The sequence below is a fragment of the Macrotis lagotis genome, chromosome X (assembly GCF_037893015.1).
Source record: "Macrotis lagotis isolate mMagLag1 chromosome X, bilby.v1.9.chrom.fasta, whole genome shotgun sequence".
Classification (NCBI taxonomy): Eukaryota; Metazoa; Chordata; class Mammalia; order Peramelemorphia; family Peramelidae; genus Macrotis; species Macrotis lagotis.
Genome location: NC_133666.1, coordinates 404,294,678 through 404,313,438, shown reverse-complemented (window position 1 = coordinate 404,313,438; position 18,761 = coordinate 404,294,678). Strand labels below are relative to the sequence as shown.

The 18,761-nt window shown below is 34.2% G+C and overlaps 2 protein-coding genes across 2 annotated transcripts in view; one reads left to right on the top strand and one right to left on the bottom strand.

Annotated features, from left to right (window-relative positions):
* Positions 1-13,324, top strand: part of TERF1 (telomeric repeat binding factor 1) — a 36,775-nt gene extending 23,451 nt beyond the window's left edge. The window contains exons 7-10 of the mRNA XM_074204123.1: positions 597-653; positions 3,334-3,428; positions 4,341-4,459; positions 12,800-13,324. Coding sequence (XP_074060224.1) covers positions 597-653; positions 3,334-3,428; positions 4,341-4,459; positions 12,800-12,982 — 454 coding nt within the window. The 3' untranslated portion in view covers positions 12,983-13,324. The remainder of the gene's footprint in view (positions 1-596; positions 654-3,333; positions 3,429-4,340; positions 4,460-12,799) is intronic.
* Positions 13,325-15,730: 2,406 nt separating this feature from the next.
* The window catches only part of SBSPON (somatomedin B and thrombospondin type 1 domain containing), an 80,138-nt gene continuing 77,107 nt past the window's right edge, over positions 15,731-18,761 (bottom strand). Inside the window, exon 5 of the mRNA XM_074204124.1 lies at positions 15,731-18,550. Coding sequence (XP_074060225.1) covers positions 18,433-18,550 — 118 coding nt within the window. The 3' untranslated portion in view covers positions 15,731-18,432. The remainder of the gene's footprint in view (positions 18,551-18,761) is intronic.

Below are 18,761 nucleotides of genomic sequence, written 5' to 3'. Positions count from 1 at the left end.
CCTTGACAGGGAGACAAGGTGTATACTAAAAAGTAGTTCAAAAGAAGGTTAACTAGGTATAGCGGAGCCCAATTTTAAAGGATTCAAAACCTGGGAACAAAGAATTGAACATAAAAATAGGGACTTGAGTTTGGGGAATGTATAAACAAATGATGAATGAAAAGAATATAACCGAGTCATAAGAGGTAATAATCTAAAGAAGTATGAATTCAGACCATATCCCTAGTGCTGTATTTGGTTTGTTCTTTTGAGATGGTATTTATTTACTCATCAGTAAATCTAAATAATAAGTTATGTTATATTAGGATTTTTATCATAAATATTTTCTGTTTAGGGGTGGCTAGGTAGCGCAGTGGATAGAGCACCAGCCCTGGAGTCAGGAGGACCTGACTTCAAATCCAGCCTCAGATATTTAATAATTACATAGCTGTGTGGCCTTAGGCAAGCCACTTAACCCCATTGTCTTGCAAAAAAAAATTAAAAAAACCTAAATCTGTTTAGTAATTCCGGTGGGCACACCAAGAAAAATCGACTACCCAAGTGAAGAGTATTATGAATAGCTTTTAATTTCTTGATTCTTTTTCTTTAAAATTTAGTGAAAATCAGAATGCAAAAGGGCAATCTGCGGGTTCATCATCTACATCTGTAACCAGGTAAAGTGAAATTACATTTTTCTGTTGTTTAATTTCAAAATCATTGAATGAACCAAGTTGGTCCTAGGCCCTACATTAAATACAATATGGTAAGTAACACAGTGTGATTTTTTTTTAAGCAATAATAAAATAATAATAACTTGTTTATTTAGATTTTAAACTTCTAAAACAGCCTAAATAGTAACTGTGAGATAGATAGTATTAAATAATGTGCTCAATTTACAGTTGAATATGTAAATAATCTATTGAGGATTTGAAGCCTACTCAGGCTTCCCTAATCAAGATTTGGTACTTTGTGTCCACTATATCATTTCTCCTCCTAATTAGGAGAAGAAGGGAAAAACTAAAACTAAGAGAATGAATGTGATTTTAATAGGTTGTCATAATTTCCAAAATTCATTAAATTATATCATAAGATTTGATTACTGGAAGTAGTTAAGAAATTAGCTTGGTCATGTTGTCAAATGAAGTCTTATATTGGGTAGGAAATTGAACTAGATACAATGTTAGGGTTTTTTTCAGCACTTTAGAATTATAGGATTCAGAGAAGGTTCTGATGTGATTTTTATAGAAATGATGAAAACCACAATATTTAAAAAACTATACTAACACTAAATTAGCATAAAGCTTTCTGAAATATTAATTTATTAAACAGTAGCATAGTAACTAGAATATTGTAATAGATTGCTGGTATTTCTCCACCTTGTAGAGTCCACTGCAAACCCATCTTCCATTCAGCTATTAAGTTGATCTTGTTCCAGTATTAGTCTAACCATGCCCATTTGCATCCCACATCCACATTCAGTTAACTAGTAGTTCTCCGTTGTCTCTTCTGTATCAAAAATCTAGAAAAAATTTTAAGTGTTTCATAATCTGACCCCTTCTACCTTTGTAATCTTTTTCAAGCTTATTCTCCTTCTCTTCCCCTCCACCCCCACCACCACCAGAGATAACTATTCTGGTCCAGTGACAGTAGCCTCCTTGCTATTCCTTGCACAAGACACTCCCATCTACCAATGTTATACATCTTCACCCAGCTGTCTGTCCCCCCATACCTGGAACTCTCTTCCTTCATCTCTGCCTTATGATTTTCTTCAAGTTCCAGTTAAAATCCTGTCCTTGATAAAAATCCTTTCCTGGTCCTCCTTATCTTAGTGCCTTTCCTCTGAGATTATGTCCAATTTGTCATAGATATATATATACACATACATATACATATACATATATATATATATATATATATATATATCTCTGAGAAGATTTGGGTAGGCTTGGGGCCACTTGATAGATTTTCATGAATGGTCCATTCATTAAAGTTTTATCATTGATTTATTTTTTCTTCAATACAGTCATAAGCATCAGATCAAATTGTTAGTCTTTCTGATTCTTTTGAAGCAAAATCTTTTAGCTTTCCTGAGTTGAAAAGAATAAATCTCTTCTTTGGCATTGTTACCTAGGGCTATGATACATTTAAAAAAAAAAGCCTGCCTCTATGTATGAAACAACATTTGTTTATTCCTAATTTTTTCATGCTTTCTTCCTTTACTATAGTGTTGCTTTATAATGTCAAGAAAGAAGCCTTAGAGCCTTTACTTGAATTTTAACAAATTTAAAAGATGCTACACTAATTTAGATTGTAAATCTATATAATTCAAAATCCTTTCATTTTAATCATACATTTTATCCATTGCATTTTAGCAATGGATTATAACATTACTTGTGAGTGTTGGGACTTTTTTGCTATTATATGACAATTTTTAAATGAATATTAGCTTTAAATTAATCCCCATAAAAGTCTCTGTGTCTTTTTTATATTATTGTGCCTCCACTCAAAACATTTTTTGGAACTTTTTTTTATTGTAAGAGACAACTTATTACCCACACCTCAAAATCAGTCATTTTATTCTATAGCAATTCTGTACTTTGCTGTGATGCTTTTGATTCTTCCCATTTCCTCAAAATGTTTTCTACCCCACCTATGTTTCAAGAACTTGGAGAGAGGCATTGTATTGGTACTGGCCCAAAGGAGCCAAGTGATAGAGTTCTATAGTGGAATGAGGAAGAAGGAAATTATTGCAGTGGCCCAGAGTTGTCTAGTTCAGGGACTAGAGGAAGGTTTATTTGGGCAACAACAGTTAGCAAATTTGTTGAAATAATCTTTGAGTACAAGAAATATTTGTTGAGGAAAAAAAGACTTCCTGAATGTTAATGGGAGTAAGTATATATTGTAGATTTCTTGAATTTGCTATTAATTTAAATATTTGAGTTATCAAGAATAAGTTTATTGGGGTGGCTAGGTGGCGCAGTAGATAAAGCACCGGTCCTGGAGTCTGGAGGACCTGAGTTCAAATCCCACCTCAGACACATAATAATTACCTAGCTATGTGGCCTTGGGCAAGCCACTTAGACCCATTGCCTTGCAAAAAAAAAAACTAAAAAAAAGTTTCAGTTACTAGTAATATTAAGGTCTTGGAAGCCACAGAGAACCTAGCAAGGAAGGGGTTGTAAGAAAGAGAAAGGGAGGAAGACATGACAGCAACAGCATTGACCCTGGTAGATAACAAGGCTCAACAAACATAATAAATGCTTGAGTCAATACCTTGAAGAGGAGGGAAAGTATAATTTTACTTATATCTTATGCAGAAACCTTCCATAAGATTCAACATTTTATCTTATTTAGGTCTCATCAAACTCTCTTATCTTTGTCACAAAATAAATTTGAGAACTCACATCACCAAGATTTTGATGAAACAAGAATAGAAATGAGTCAAGGAAGTGAGTATTATTTTCTAATATAATCATAAAATTTCAGAACTAGAAGAGACCTTAGAGAACATCTTATTCCATTATTTTACAGGAAAAAAAAATATAGCCCAAATCAGTAGAACTTCAAGTCCAGGTTTCCTGACACCTAGTACTTAGTATTGTGCTTTTTCTTCTACTCTGACATGGTTCCTTCATTTTTTTCCATCCTATGACATTGAAAAAATTTTATTCACTTTAAATCTGTAGAAAGTAATTAAGCTTAATAATTGTTTTTGCAATAATCCTTTTGAAAATTTTCCATTTCTCTACTAATTTACTTCCTGATTATTTTTATTATGGTGTGAAAGTGACCTTGAGTTCTTGAAACCTTTACCAGTAGAACCCAAATTGCAGTAAGAATTTCTAAGTACAATGTTTTGATAAATATTTTGATAAAAATATAATGATGATCTCATGTGAGATCACCTTAAGTGAGTTTGGAGAAGCCTAAAGTATCATAAGTTACAATTTTTATTTTATTTTTATTTTTTGACCAAGATGTATAAAGGAATTGAGATCTCAGTATTACTGAAGGAAATGTCTATGCTATAGATCTTACTGTCTTTTGTTGTAATATTATGTCCATTATAAAAATGCAATAGTAGTTTCCTAAAGATAATTGATTAACCCCTCAGGATGGGGGGGTGGGTGAATTGACTGGGACAGTAATTTATGTGTTTGTGAAACTTTGAAATTCCCTATCTGTTTAAAGTGTTACATTTTTCTACCTTTTAGGCATTCTTAGAAGAATTAAATAATTAGTAAAATAATAAATGAGTAAATTTTGTGCTTTTGCACAATGGTGAGGAAAAAGTTAAATCTGGGAATTCACCTTTAATATAAATATCCATTTTTGTTTAATAAGAATATTTCTTCTTTTAGGTAAAAGGATCACGCAAAGTCTTAAAAACAGTAGCAAAAGCATTAAAAAACATATAATAAAAACTAAAGACAGTAACGAAACAAATACTTCCGAAAGACCTAGACGATCGAAAAGGAGGGTAGGTGTTTCTAAATTAAATAATTCTTTAACTGAATAAAATTAAATAAAACTATTTATGAACAATGTAAATAGGTAAAGATAAAGTAATGCTTTCAAATATATACATCTCCATGTATTACCCTTAAAAACAAGATCTGAGTAAAAGCAGTCAAAAATTATTTTTAAGTGTCTATAGCATGCCAGGCATTATACTTTGGGATATGCAAATAAAGGCACAAGGCAGTCCCTGCTCCTCCATAACACACTCTCAAGGAGTCTCATGGGGGAAACAACCTGAAAATATCTATCTCAAATTTGATATATAAAAGAAGGTTTGTTAAGGGGGGGGGGTCAGAAATGTCTCCTGTGGGATTTTAACTGGTATTTGAAAGAAGTCAGGGAGGGCAGGAGATGGAAATGAAGGACAGCCAAGGACAATGAATGGAGTTGGGAGAAACTTGTGAGGAACAGCAAGGAGATTCACTGAAGGTCACTAGATCCAAAGGTAAGTAAAGAAGACTGGAAAAAGGGCTAGGGTTGGAAAAGGCTTCGAACACCATGCAGAAAAGTTCATTTTTGATTCTGGAGATCATGGGGAACTCCTAGAATTTACAGAATTTGGGAGAAGGGGATAGATTTTTGGAAGATCCAGCATGGAATGTAATGAGGACAGACTTGAGGCAGACTGAGTAGCAGATTATTGCAATAATCCAGATGTGGATTGAAGAGGGACTGTACCAAGGCAGCTTGGCAACAGCTTGAATGAGGTAACACCTAGATTATAAACCTATCTTTGACAGTAATCGGGAAGTCACGAAGAGAAGAAAATGGAGGTGGGGATGGGAATTCAGTTTTGGACATGTTGAGTTTAAGATGTCCTTGTGATAGCCAGTTCAAGATGTCTCAATAGTGGGAAATGCCATTCTAAAGAGTTAGAGGTTAGGGATGAATAAGTAGATCTGAGAAAGCATATGTTGCCCATAAACTGAGTCCTATTGAAATATTAAAATCATACCAGGTTAGCATTATTACAATAGCTAATGCTTTAGGATGGCATCTCTATGTTGATCATAATTAAATTAGTAGATAAAGAAGGGTGTGCAAGACTTCCATGATACAGTTAGTGAGATGAATGAAAGGGAATAAGAATATTTATATAGCACCTACAATGTGAAATATTACTCTTTTTAACAACAATCCTAGGAGGTGATAAGTATTATTATCCCCATTTTACACTTGAGGAAACCGAGGCAGACAGAAGTTAAAGCCTTTGATGTCAAATAACTAGTGTCTGAAACTATTTCAATTCAAGTGTCTTGCCTGACACATTTGGCCAATGTCTGAGATAATTTGGGGTGGCAAGGTAAAGCAATGGATAAAAGACTGAGACTGGAGTTAAAAAGACTCCTTTTCCTGAGTACAAATATGACCTCAGACATTTAACTAGTTATGTGACTCTGGGCAACTCATTTAACCTTTTTACCTCAGTTTCCTCACCTGTAAAATGAGCCAGAGAAGGAAATGGCAAACCACTCCAGTATTTGCCCCCAAAACCCCAAATGAGGTCACAAAGAGGCACAACTACTGACTTGGGTTCAGTAATCTTTCCATTTTGTCACCAGCTGCCTCAAATAATAACAATAAGATTTTAAGTAGGATTTTTTTGGTTTGCACAGTGCTTTACAAACAAGAACCTCACAACAACCCTGGGAAGGTAGGTACTATTATTGCCTCATTTTTTTAGTAAGCTGAGACTGAGGCTAAATTTGAGCTCAGCACTCAACTCACTCTAATACTTAGTCTCCTAGTTTCTTGTATTTGGTGATTCCAAAGGAATGAGAGGGGACAAGTTTTAATATGTGATTTATTCAAATTCATATGATGTCCCAAGCATTTTTATGAAATTCTACTTTGGAAATTTAATCTTTAAAATTAAATATTCACATACCTGCACACAGAGAAAGAAACCAATTTGGCTTCATAAATCCCTAAATTAGCACCAGTACACCAGTCAGTAAACATTTATTAAACAACAGTATATGCCAACTAATAAGAGCAGAGAAAATAAAGACAAAAGACAACTCCTGTTCTGAAGAATCACAATCTATTGGGATGAGTCAGCACATAAAAAGAAGCACAGGGAGCATGGAAGCACTCACCATCCATCTGTACTTCTAATCTTGTGACTATTATCTACCATTATTTATATCTAATCTATAATAATCCTCCACAGACCTACCAAACGTATTGCTAGCCTTCCTTTGACTCTTTTCATATTTATAAAATAATACCATTATATAAATTGAAATGAACCACCTTTGTATTCACTACCTGAACAGCTTACCTCATCTTCTGATCAATGTCTGCTAGGCTTTTTAAGGTATTTTGAGACCACGAGATAGAACACCAGAATATACTTTAGTCTGCTTATACCAACCATGTAACTTCTTAGGTTACCAACCCTTTTTTATTCTATTATCAGTCAATTCCATGATTGACAAGCAACACTTTTTTAAAAGGTGGACTTCTGGAGGCCAAGAAGAATTAAATTCTTGACAATGTTGAAATATTTTCCAAATGTTCAACCTCCTGACTTAGTCCTATTCAGTTCTGAGCCAGTTGTCCATGTGTGACTACTATCCAAAATAGGAAATATTAATAGACTTAATTTGACAAACTCTAATCCATAATAATATATAATCCCAATAACCATAACATTGTTAAGCAGCTGCTGTGTGGCAGGCACTGTGCTGAATACTCAGGATATAAAATGGAAAAAGGTCATCCATACTGTTGTTGGAGCTTATAATTATATGGGGTCAGACAACACCCAAAAGGAAGCTAAAAAGCAGGAAGCAGTGGGGGTGGGGAGATGCCTTATACCAGCTTTTAATGGAGAAGCAGCAAAGTAGTTCAGCCATGTGGAAAATGAGGAAATGCTTGGAAGCTCTATGTGGTGAGTTGAGAGAAACTCATTCTTCAGCCTTTCTGTTGTTTGCCTATGACTGCAAATTGCAAATGACTATGGTTATCAATGTAGAGGTTCTTTAGTTTTCTAATTGCTTAATCAGGATATTTCAAATAAAAAGAAACATCTGGAGAATTTAACCATGTCTGTTCCACTATCTCTCTTTCATGACAGGGGTAAACACCATTGGTGAACATGTGTTAACCTTTTCTACACTTGATTTGCTGTTGATCAAAATAGAGTTGAACACAATTATCTTTGTGATGCATTTTAAGGCTTCAGTTTTGTTCTGCTGAGTCATTTTTGGAGGCGTAATCAGTCAGGATAAAAACACAACAGGTTCTTATAAGACTGCTAAAATACAGTCAACCAGACAATCATTTAATGAAGACCTGCCTGATTCTTTATTTTCATGATGGATACCTTCTGTGCATAGACTATAAAGGTTGTTTTTTTTTCAAGCTTAAATAGGTATTTAGGTGAGTAGATATCTTCTTAAGTCACCTTTTGGTAAGGTGGTGTCTTGATAATTTCATATATCAAAGGATGGAATCCTAACTGGGGGTGTGGGGGGTATTGTTGAGGCACCCTAGATATAGTTAAATACTCTCTTTAATTTATAACAGTCTTTTAGTTCTGGAAGACAAGTATGTTGACTATACATAGTTTGCATCCCATGTTCCCTAGGAAAATAGGACTGCATATTCAAGAAGACACAATTGGAGTGGCTAGGTGGCACAGTGGAGAGAGCACCTGCACTGGAGTCAGGAAAACCTGAGTTCAAATCTGGCTTCAAACACTTAATAATTGCCTAGTGGTGTGACCTTGAGCAAGTCACTTGACCCCATTGCCTCCCCCCCCAAAAAATAGTATTGCTCATAATTTTTCATTCTCCATTACCTTAATGTTTTACTTCTCTTAGATCTCATTTCTCTTATCAACAAGAAGCACTATATTTTCTGAACAAAAAATCTAGACTCTTACCCTCATCTTTGTGTCAGTAGTTTTATATTGATTAAATATCTCAAGTTACAGTTTTAGTCATTTCAGCCATTTCTGTTTCTAACAGTTTATTGATACTTTTTAGGTTGAAGCTGTTTGGTTGTACATAGTCTTTCCATTTTAATCTAATTTGGTGTCAGTTTTTAAATTTTCTGTAATTGATCTGACTGTACACATAGAATTTTTAGAAATAACCAATGATCTTTTTTTTTCCACTCTTCTAAAACTGGCAATTTTTTTTCTTTGCCAGTGTTTTCCATGTCCAGAACCTTCTGACTTAAAAAATAACTTTGATCAGGACTGTCCAACTTTAGGTTATCTTAGGGCCACATTAAAATAAAAAATTATTTGAGTGCCACACCCAAAATAAAAAATACAGTACACTAATACAATAATTAATTAGTAGTCTTACTCAGTTTTAGCAAGCACTACAAAAAGTCATAGGGTACTTTTAACTTCTTAGAAAATGGGGGAACTCAAAATCAACAGGGCAGCTAGGTTGGCACAGTGGACAGATCACCAGCCCTGGAGTCAGGAGTACCTGAGTTCAAATCTGGCCTCAGACATTTAATAATTACCTAGCTGTGTGGCCTTGGGCAAGCCACTTAACCCCATTGCCTTGCAAAAACAAAAACAGAAAATGGGGGGAACTCACGTCATCAATATGACAAGTGAAGGGGTGAAGGATAAAAACAAACAGAAAGCAACAAACATAACAATATAAAGGTAGGTGCATACTGACTAGTCTGCATTGAACAGATGGAACACATCCCACAGATTGAAAATTCCATGTGTTATGTTTCATCTGTAATACTGCTTTAAAACAACCAAGAAAATTAACATCAACAAGATTATTGATGATGGGATTAAGAAATCTAAAACGCATTACATGGAAAGTATTACTTGATTTTTTCACTCATGAAAATTAAAACCCACAGGCAGGCTGCATAAAATCCTAATAGGCTGCATGCAACCCATGGGCCACATTTAGATCATTTTTATTGACTTTTTAATAGAAAACTGGGTCTTTGCTGAAAATAATGCTGTTCTGCTGCCAAAACTAGTCATTAACTTCCTCTTTGCTGAAACTGTTAGGCCCCAATACATCCTGTTTTATGCTTCTTAGTACTACATAGTAGTCCAGATTCTGGATGCCAATGTTTAGGTTACTGGCTATTGTCTTAAGAAGTTACTTTTTCTAAGGCCTATTGTTCCACCCTCAGTTACTTCTCCAGAATCTTTGGATTTTGTCTTCGTGGATTGTATAGTGAACCATGATCTTAATTTTCCTGTTACCAGAGCCTTAAAATAGTATACTTTTAGACAGCTTCAGAGAACAATTAGGTGTGACCTGTGACCTGCCCCTATAGGTCAGTCAGTCTCCATTCTCCCCAACAAATCTATTAAGGCAGGGATTTTATGGGTCCAATTCCTGTAGAAAGTATTCTTTTTCATCCTGTTAATACACTGATGGAAAGCTTGACAAATACTGACTTGGGACAGCTAGGTTGCACAGTGGTTAGAGCACCAGCCCTGTAGTCAGGAGGACCTGAGTTCAAATTCTGCCTCAGACACAATTGCCTAGCTGCATGACATTGGGTAAGTCACTTAACCCCATTGCCTTAAATTTAAAAAAAAAGACATACTCTTAAGTAGCCATAGTCTATGTGTATGAATAACTTGCTGTTACATATCTTAATTTTGAACCATGTCTTACTATTTCCTTTGTGTCCACTTTTGTTATTAAAATCACTAAATGACAAGGACTTCATATAATTTCTCTACCTCATTCGTAATATGTTGGCATAAAATGACAACTATCTTTACAATTGTCTTTTTTGCTTATGGTCATTGTTCAGTCATCATGTACCAGATCTGCAAGGTGAAATCACTAGCTTGTTTATGAAATTTTTATCAACTTCACTTATTTAGAGGAAAAGGATAGAATTTAGAAGCCAAAACTTCATTAAAATTATTTAAAAATTTTAAAATTAAGGAACAAAATGATTACATATTACAAAACAATGAAAGAAATATAACCTGCATATTTATTTGTACACATTATATTACTCATGCTTTACAGAGTTCCAACTTTGCTATCAAAAACATCCCTTTTTTTATGTACCTCAGAAGTGATGGGATGCATGGATAGCTTTCAGTGAGTCCATGAATTTAGCTGGAAAAAAATTAATTGGAATCAATATAATTGGTTCCCATTGTAAAAGTGATTGAGGGGGTGGCTAGGTGGTGCAGTGGATAGAACACCGGCCCTGGAGTCAGGCAGACCTGAGTTCAAATCCAACCTCAGACACTAAATTACCTAGCTGTGTGGCCTTGGGCAAGCCACTTAACCCCATTGCCTTGAAAAAAATCTAAAAAAAAAGTGGGTTATCTTAGTGTAAAAAGAAAACTTAAGAAGCATCTGATACCTGTTAGAATTTCATACAATAATCCCAAAGGTCAGAAATAAAATAATTACTTAAAATGATGCCTTTCTCAATAGTTTTTGTCATAACAGAAATGAATTACTTGACAGTGTTGAAGTCATCAAATTCATCTACTACTTAAATTTTTTTTTCTTAGAAAGTTTTGCTTTTTTTGATTTTCAGAATAAAAATCTTAATTTTTAGTAAGGTCTAATTTTTCTAAAGGATCAAGGTAGATTTTCATAATGAAGTTTATGACCCTTTTATGCTTTCTCATGCTATGTGATCTTTATGTCATCCCATATATTCATCACAGTAGGTGCACCCAGCAGTCAGTTAATATTTTTCAATTCTCTTGACATTGCATAAAATACCCAAACTATCTAATAGTTACCTTTGCATTTGTCAAATGATAAGTCCTCTTTTTTGCCTATATATCTTTTCATAACATGCTTTGGATACTACTTTTATTACACACTTGATTGATAAATACAACCTGTGACTCATCACCATACAACATCAACAGATTACTTGTTTTAAAAAGGGCTCTTGTTTAGTTGAGATACTTCATTCAAATCGTTTTTCTCTCTCCTTTGTTTAGTTGTGAGGTTCTGCTCATTGTTTTAGATAATATCCTGATCGACAAGTTCTATAGGTAGACCATTTAATCATCTGTTATAGTTTCTACAGAGATTCTTTCTCTATTTTTTTTTCCCAGTGGACCTAGATGGCCATAATTCATGATTATTCACTGATCTCTTTTTTGAGGCTTTGTTGTATTCCTGGGATTGGTGGAACCTATACAATATTAGCCATAATACAACACAACCAATATTTTGTTGATTTTGATGTTATGATGTGATGCTGCAGTTTTTCCCAGGATGGTGGCAAACACTATTCTCAAGCATAGGTCTCCTTGTTGTGTGCCTTCCCTCATTTCAGAGGATCATCAAGAAGTTAGGTCTGTTCCATCGTTGAAGGAGGGGTGTGTGTGTGTGTGTGTGTGTGTGTGTGTGTGTGTGTAAGAGAGAGTGAGTTTAAGTCAACATTAATTATTAATATTCTAGTTACTTTTAAAATGTAAAGGTTTTTTCCCATGCCTTTGGAATCTTTCCCTCTTTCAGAAGTTAAAGGAATTCCTTTCTCAGTTATTGGCTTTATCTGTAACAATAATGGGCTTTAAAGCAAGTATTCTTGTGTTTTGCTTACTGGTTAGAACATTGTTCTAATAAGTTTATATTTTTGTCTCCATGATAGCCAATTAACTTCCCCCCCCCCTTAACCCCATAGTCAGGCTTTATTGTAGTACTGGCCACCTGTTTCTTGCAAATATTCTAGGTCAAAATATATGTAAAGGCATTGTCATAAATCTCTATTTGACTATTAAAGTAAGAAAGAATATTCCAAAGTGCCTCCTCTTCTCAGAGAAATAGCCTGTTGACTGAAATTAGTCACCTTAGGAGTTGGGAGGGGGAGAAAAGGAAATACTTGATTGACTGGCATAAAGAATGTGCCACTACTGGAAAAAAGTATATTGAAATCCTATAATGTTTTTGAGTTTGAAAGTGAATAAGCTATAATCTACTATAAAGATTTTTATCATTGTGATGTGGCAGTTTGAAATTAATTTTTTAAATTCATTTCATTGCTTAAAAAAAAGTAAGAATTCTTAGTTTTGGTAGGTCTGTAGCCTTGTAGCCTTAGTTTTTTGGGTTTTGATTTTAAAGAATTTTAAATGCAGATTTCTAAATCTTTTCAATATACTACTGCCATGATCTTTGTTGATTCTTCCATCAGTAGTCAGTGCTGGAAGAATTATGGTTTCCAGACTGCATTTAATCAAAAAATTTTATTTTAAATCATCCAAATAGTTGAAATTAGACAGTATAGAATCTAGAAATATACACAGTAAAAAAGTCAAGAACAGTAGTACAAATTTACTTTCCCTAATTTTTGTTTAAAGGTATGGAGATGGGATGAAGACCAGAAACTGAAATCAGGGGTGAAAAGATATGGAGAGGGAAATTGGCAGAAAATTCTCTCGAGTTACACATTCTGTAATCGAACAAATATTATGTTAAAGGACAGGTGGCGGACATTGAAGAAATTAAACAGAGTTTCTTCCAACACGTTGCATTCATTGTAAAAGGTGGGTTAAATGAGGAAAAGCATCCAGATCAATTGGTTTGTTTAAAACATTAATAGTTGATGTTGTATTTTGAAATTTTTAAATGTTTTGGTGTGATAGTATATTTTTCTGTGGAACAAAGTCATTGGACAGGCTTCTTAGTAATGTTATGTCTTTCTGGAACCATGTCAAAATACTATCACTCTGCTTGGTTTAATGTGAAATAGTCTGAAAAAAAACTACCAAATAAAATTTGAATGTTTTGTGTCATTGAACAAATAATCTTCTGCTAGGATAACAATTACTTGTCTTTATGGCATCATTGTGTCATGTACATTTGAAATAAATATCATAAATATACAGTGTTACTTTTGTATGTTTTCATATAAGGAGGAAGGTTGAAGGTAATAAATTTGCATACCTAAAATAACATATTAGCTAATGAATTTTCTCAGATGACAGATTGTTTTGACTTTGTTCAGATAGACTTTTAAGTGTTAAGCTTGACTTTTTAATATTATATATGAAAACATACATCCTAAACATCAGGTTCTGTGATTTTATTTAATAGAGTACCAGCAAAGTGTATTAAATGTATTAGAAAAACTTTAACTCTAATAGATCAAATTAGCAATTTTAATATCGCTTAGGTGAAAATTGATTAGCATAACTCCTGGAATCATTACTGCTTGTTTTGTTCACCTCAAGTATTTTGTTCTTCATGTCTTAGTCAAGAAATATATAGAATCACTTGACTGTGTATGCATGAATGCATCTAGTTAGACTACCTAGATTGTTTTTCTTTGTTAAATTATCAAGCCAGGAAAAAATAACATGTCAAATTTATTTATGATAACTCTAGAATTGCCTTGCTACAAGTATTAGATAGAAATTGGAGTTTATAGACTTGATATAAGAAAACATTAAAATAGTTATGTCTGTGTCTTCCCCATTTTCTATTTAAGTATTCAGTCAACTTTTACTGTTGAAATTGTGTATTACTAAATAAAAAACTCAGATCCTCCTGTTGTTGCCAAGTATTTGAAAATGCAAAAATTCAGATAGTTCAAGGCCTCCATTGCCTGACTGATAACTGACACTTCATGACATCCTCTGTTTTAATCAACTTAGATAATATACAGCACAAGTGCTCTTAAATTTTCTTGTATCTGGGTCCCCTTGGGCAATTTGAAGCCTTTTGGCTTGTCAAAATAATGTTTAATGTTTGATATATTTCCAAAACTGCTAAGCATATTTGCTGATAATTCAAAAATTACCAAAAATCATTACATTTTAATGATGGAAAACAATGCACAGAAGGAAGCTGAAAATGTAACACACCCAAGTCAGGGCATTGTATATCTGCCCATAAGGGCATCTACATATGTATGTCTCTTCACTATCTTAAAAAGGTACAAAGTAATCATTCTTCCCCTACAAAATTTGCCTTTGCCCCATTCACTATTTCTAGGGTGATGGTACCACCATACAGCTCTCACCTAAGCTTGCAACCTCAATGTTACGTGTTTCATCTTTCCCTTTAATCAGCAGCTAAATCCTGTTTATTCTCCTGAGAAATTAACTACTTTCATATTACTTTTATTACTGCCAACATTATGATGATAATCCCATTTCTTCCTTTCTCCTGTCTAAACCAACTTTTCACAGTAGTACCAATAATACTAACAGTAATAATAGCTAACCCATGTAGTACTTCACAAAGCCTTTAAACCACTTTACTTTTACCATTTGATCCTCAGGGTCAATCCTGAGAGATATTCTAATAAACCATGTGATAAATAAGGGAATGAAGACTGAGGTTAAGTGACTTTCCCAGCTAGTAAGTGTTTTTGTGGTTGATTCAGGTCTTCCTGACTTTAAGACAAATAGGCTATCCATTGTGCCATGTAGCTGCTCTACTAATGCAATTATCAAAAGTCAGACCATGTCACTTCTCTACTCAAACCCTTTAGTTTTTACCCCCTTATCCCTATAGGATAAAATATATTATGCAGCCTATTGTTGAGGACCTCTATAGTTTCTGCCATCTTGTTTTCACCCTTTTTCGTCTTTAAAGGATTTCTCTTCTAGATAAACTCAAACTAGTAAAAGTTCTGTAATATCTACCACTATGTTTTTAATATACAATATATATCATCCCTCAAATATTAATAGTCTTTCAGTTTGTTGGAAATTCTTTTCTTCCTTCAAGATATATCTCAGATGTAACCTTCCCCCTCCAGAAATTAAGTGCTCTCCATTTTCTAGTTCTTTAGGTGTACCTTGATTCACTTTCCTTAAATGTCCCATCTTCCCCACTCCCCAAATTTTCCTTAATCTCATTGAAGGCAGAGATTAATTTTCCCCCTCCTTTGATTTTCTAGCAATTTTGAATTGTATACAATAAGATAATAAACTGCACGTTCCTAGACTCAGCAATGCCACTTCTAGTTCTACTCAAAAGAGACCAAAGAAAGAGTGAAAAGGACCCAACCAGATGTACAGAAAGAGTAGCACAGAGATTTGGAAATTGAGGGGATGCTTGTTTGGAGAATGACTGAACAAGCTATGCTTTACATTAATGTAATGGAATACTGTGTGCTGTAAGAAAGGATGAAGGGGATGGTTTCAGAAAAATCTGAGAGGATTTATATGAAATGATGCAAAGTGAATTGAACAAAACCAAGAGAATAATTTCTACAATAAAGATATTGGAAAGACAATCATCTCATTGCTGAAAGAGGAACACTGATTTGTTTGTTGTTCGTTCTTTCTTCTCTATGAGGACCAGTGACATCAGGAGGGTGATGTCTTTCCTTTACAAGTCACCTGGATTTAAGTGAGGCAGAGCTGTGCAAAGTTATCAGCCTCACTTCAGAGTCCAGTGACAAGACTGGTCAAAGCCACTGGCAGTGATCATATGGAATGTTGACCAAAGAATTTATAAGGAAACGCCCTTTACCTGCAGACAGAAGTGATGAGTGCAGTTGGAAGCATATTTGCTTTTTCTTGCTTTTTTTATGGACATGAAATAATAGGAGAATTTGTTTTCCATAACTACATATTTGTGACAAGCTCATTTTTTTTTTCTTGACAATGGGTGGAGATTGGAGGAAAGAGAAAATTTGGAACTGCAAATGAAATTGAATTTTTTTAAAAAAGTTAAGGTAAGAAAGCCATAGAGTCAGAACAGGGAAGTAGTACCATTTTTATTAACACTCCTACCCACATGAATCCTATAATTGATGAAAGATCATTTCTCTTATTTCAGGATGTTAGGGGGATGAGGTACAGAAAAAAATTTAAGGCAGCTAGATGGTACAAGACTTAGAATCAGAAAGATCTAAGTTCAAATGTAACATCAGGTACTTACTAGCTGTGTGGCCTAGGGCAAGTCATTTAACCCTTATTTGACTAAATTACTCATCTGTAAAATAGGGACACATTAGAGAAGGAAATGACAAACCTCTTCAGTATTTTTGTCATAAAAACACCAAACAGTGTCACAAAGAATTGAATATTACTCTAAAGGACTGAGCAACAACATGAAACATCAGTTTGGGATATCCACTCAGCAAAATTACACTTTTCTTTATTTCTGTTTAAGGTGGCAGTAATATGGCATAGTGGAAAGCCTGAAAGTTATGATTTCAAATCTAGCCTCAGACACTTACTAGTTGTATGATCCTGAGCAAATCGCTTTATCTTTCTTCAATTTTTTTTATTTTTTGCTTTTGCAAGGCAATGGGGTTAAGTGGCTTGCCCAAGGCCACACAGCTAGGTAATTGTCTGAGGCCAGATTTGACCTCAGGTACCCCTGACTCCAGGGCAGGTGATCTATCCACTGTGCCACCTAGCTGCCCCTAATCAATACATCTTAAAAGCCTGAATATTATGCAAGATGGCCATGCTTTTTCTTTACAATTCTGCAATATTCATTCCAAGTTGTTTTATGGTTCTTTTTCCATTTATATTGTTTGGTATATTGTCTATATATGATATGCAGCTTCACTCTATCAGTTCATGTAAATATTTCCCTTCTTTGTTTAGTCATTCCCCAACAGATGACCATTTCCTTCACCTCTTCTAAAGAATGTTTTTGCTTTGTTCTCTTTCTTTCCTTCAAGGTGAGTGCTATTGTTGTCATTTTATAATTTGAGAAACTGAACCAGACTTGGTTAAGTGACTTGCCAAGAATACATAGCTACTAAATGTCTGAGACTAGGTTTGAATTTAGGTTCTATCCAGCTCGTGACTATGCCACTTAACTGCGGTCATAAGGCTCCCTTCTCCCCATCAGAACAAGTCACTAGCAGAGTCCAAAATTTTAATACCCTGCCACCTTAATCTGTGACCTTGTCATTTAACCTCCTTGTACTCAATTTTCCAGTCAGAATTTACTTCCTTGTGTATACATTGTAGGACCTCCTTGAAGGAATTTTTTTTTTGAAACCCAGCCCCCCCACCACCACCATATGGCCTGGCAAACAATAGGTGCCTAATGCATTTTTAACTGACGCAAGAGGAGAGTCAGTAATATTTTACCACTTTGTTTTGAGGTAGTAGCAATAGAAATAGAGAATGGATTGTTGGTCCTCTACATCTTCACACCTCTTTTCCTTTCTAAGCCCAAAGAAAACCAATCACAAGAAACAAAAGTATTTTTATTTCAACTTTTAAACAGGATCTTTTTGATTTCTTAATGATAAAATAATTACATCATTAAGCAAGGTCCCATGGTTTAAAACTCTTCCTGTAGGAGTTCTGAGACATTTTTGAGGCATTTAATTCTTACAGTTGAAATGTTTCTTGGATGCTAATGGCAGTGAAATTCTATTAACAACATAGTAATTATTCCACTCCTAAATTTCCTTCATGACTCAATATTAAAAGTAAATTATATTGACCTTCAAAATTAACATTGGATTGTTCTCATCTATTGAAAACTTAGTATCCATTTCCTCCCTCCAGTAAAATCTTTAGCAGAACAGTAAATGCTGGTTATAAAGTTCTTATGAAAGATAATCTATCTGTCAAAAGTTTTTGAGGATAAGGATCAATACTCAGAAAATATTTCTAATTATTTAGGAAACTCAAAAACATTTTTGACATGGAGAAAAATCTTATGTCTTGAAGGTAAATACTCTGGTTGGGTGTGGGACAATAACTTCAATGCAATATAAACATATGTGTTGTGTGTCTCAAAGACTTCCCACCAAGGAGATTCCATAGAAGTGACCTGTCAAGATAGACCTCAGCTCTACTGAACCCCAGCAGGCATGTGGGATAATCACTTTGAGACATGATTCTAGGCCACAATTCCCTTTATTCCTTTAGTTTCTTCAAACCATGACAACTAAATGTTTAGCACACACAGCATATAAGTTTTTAAAAGATTTGTGAAATGGGTTAAATGTTCCTTAAGATATTAAAAATACTCAAAATTTTTTTTAAAAATTGCTTAAGCTCTAAATAAAAATGAAACTGTGCACAGCTGGACAGGAGCAGTGGTCCACTCGCCGGACTTTTTTCCACGTTCCTTGACACCGAGGATTACCAATAGCTTGCCAATGAAGAGTTTGATTTCTGAAACATTTTAAAATATTGTTAAATATTTTAAATTTTAAAAACAAAATTTTTAAACTCACTAAACCAAAAAAAATTGATACTAATGATTACATATTGTTTGCAAAGTTTATTGTTTTTGTTAATTGAGAGCTCACTTTTTAAACATCCACATGAAGCTGAGGAAACACTCCATGACTGACTTCTTCATATTTCTTAGCCCATTCTTTGA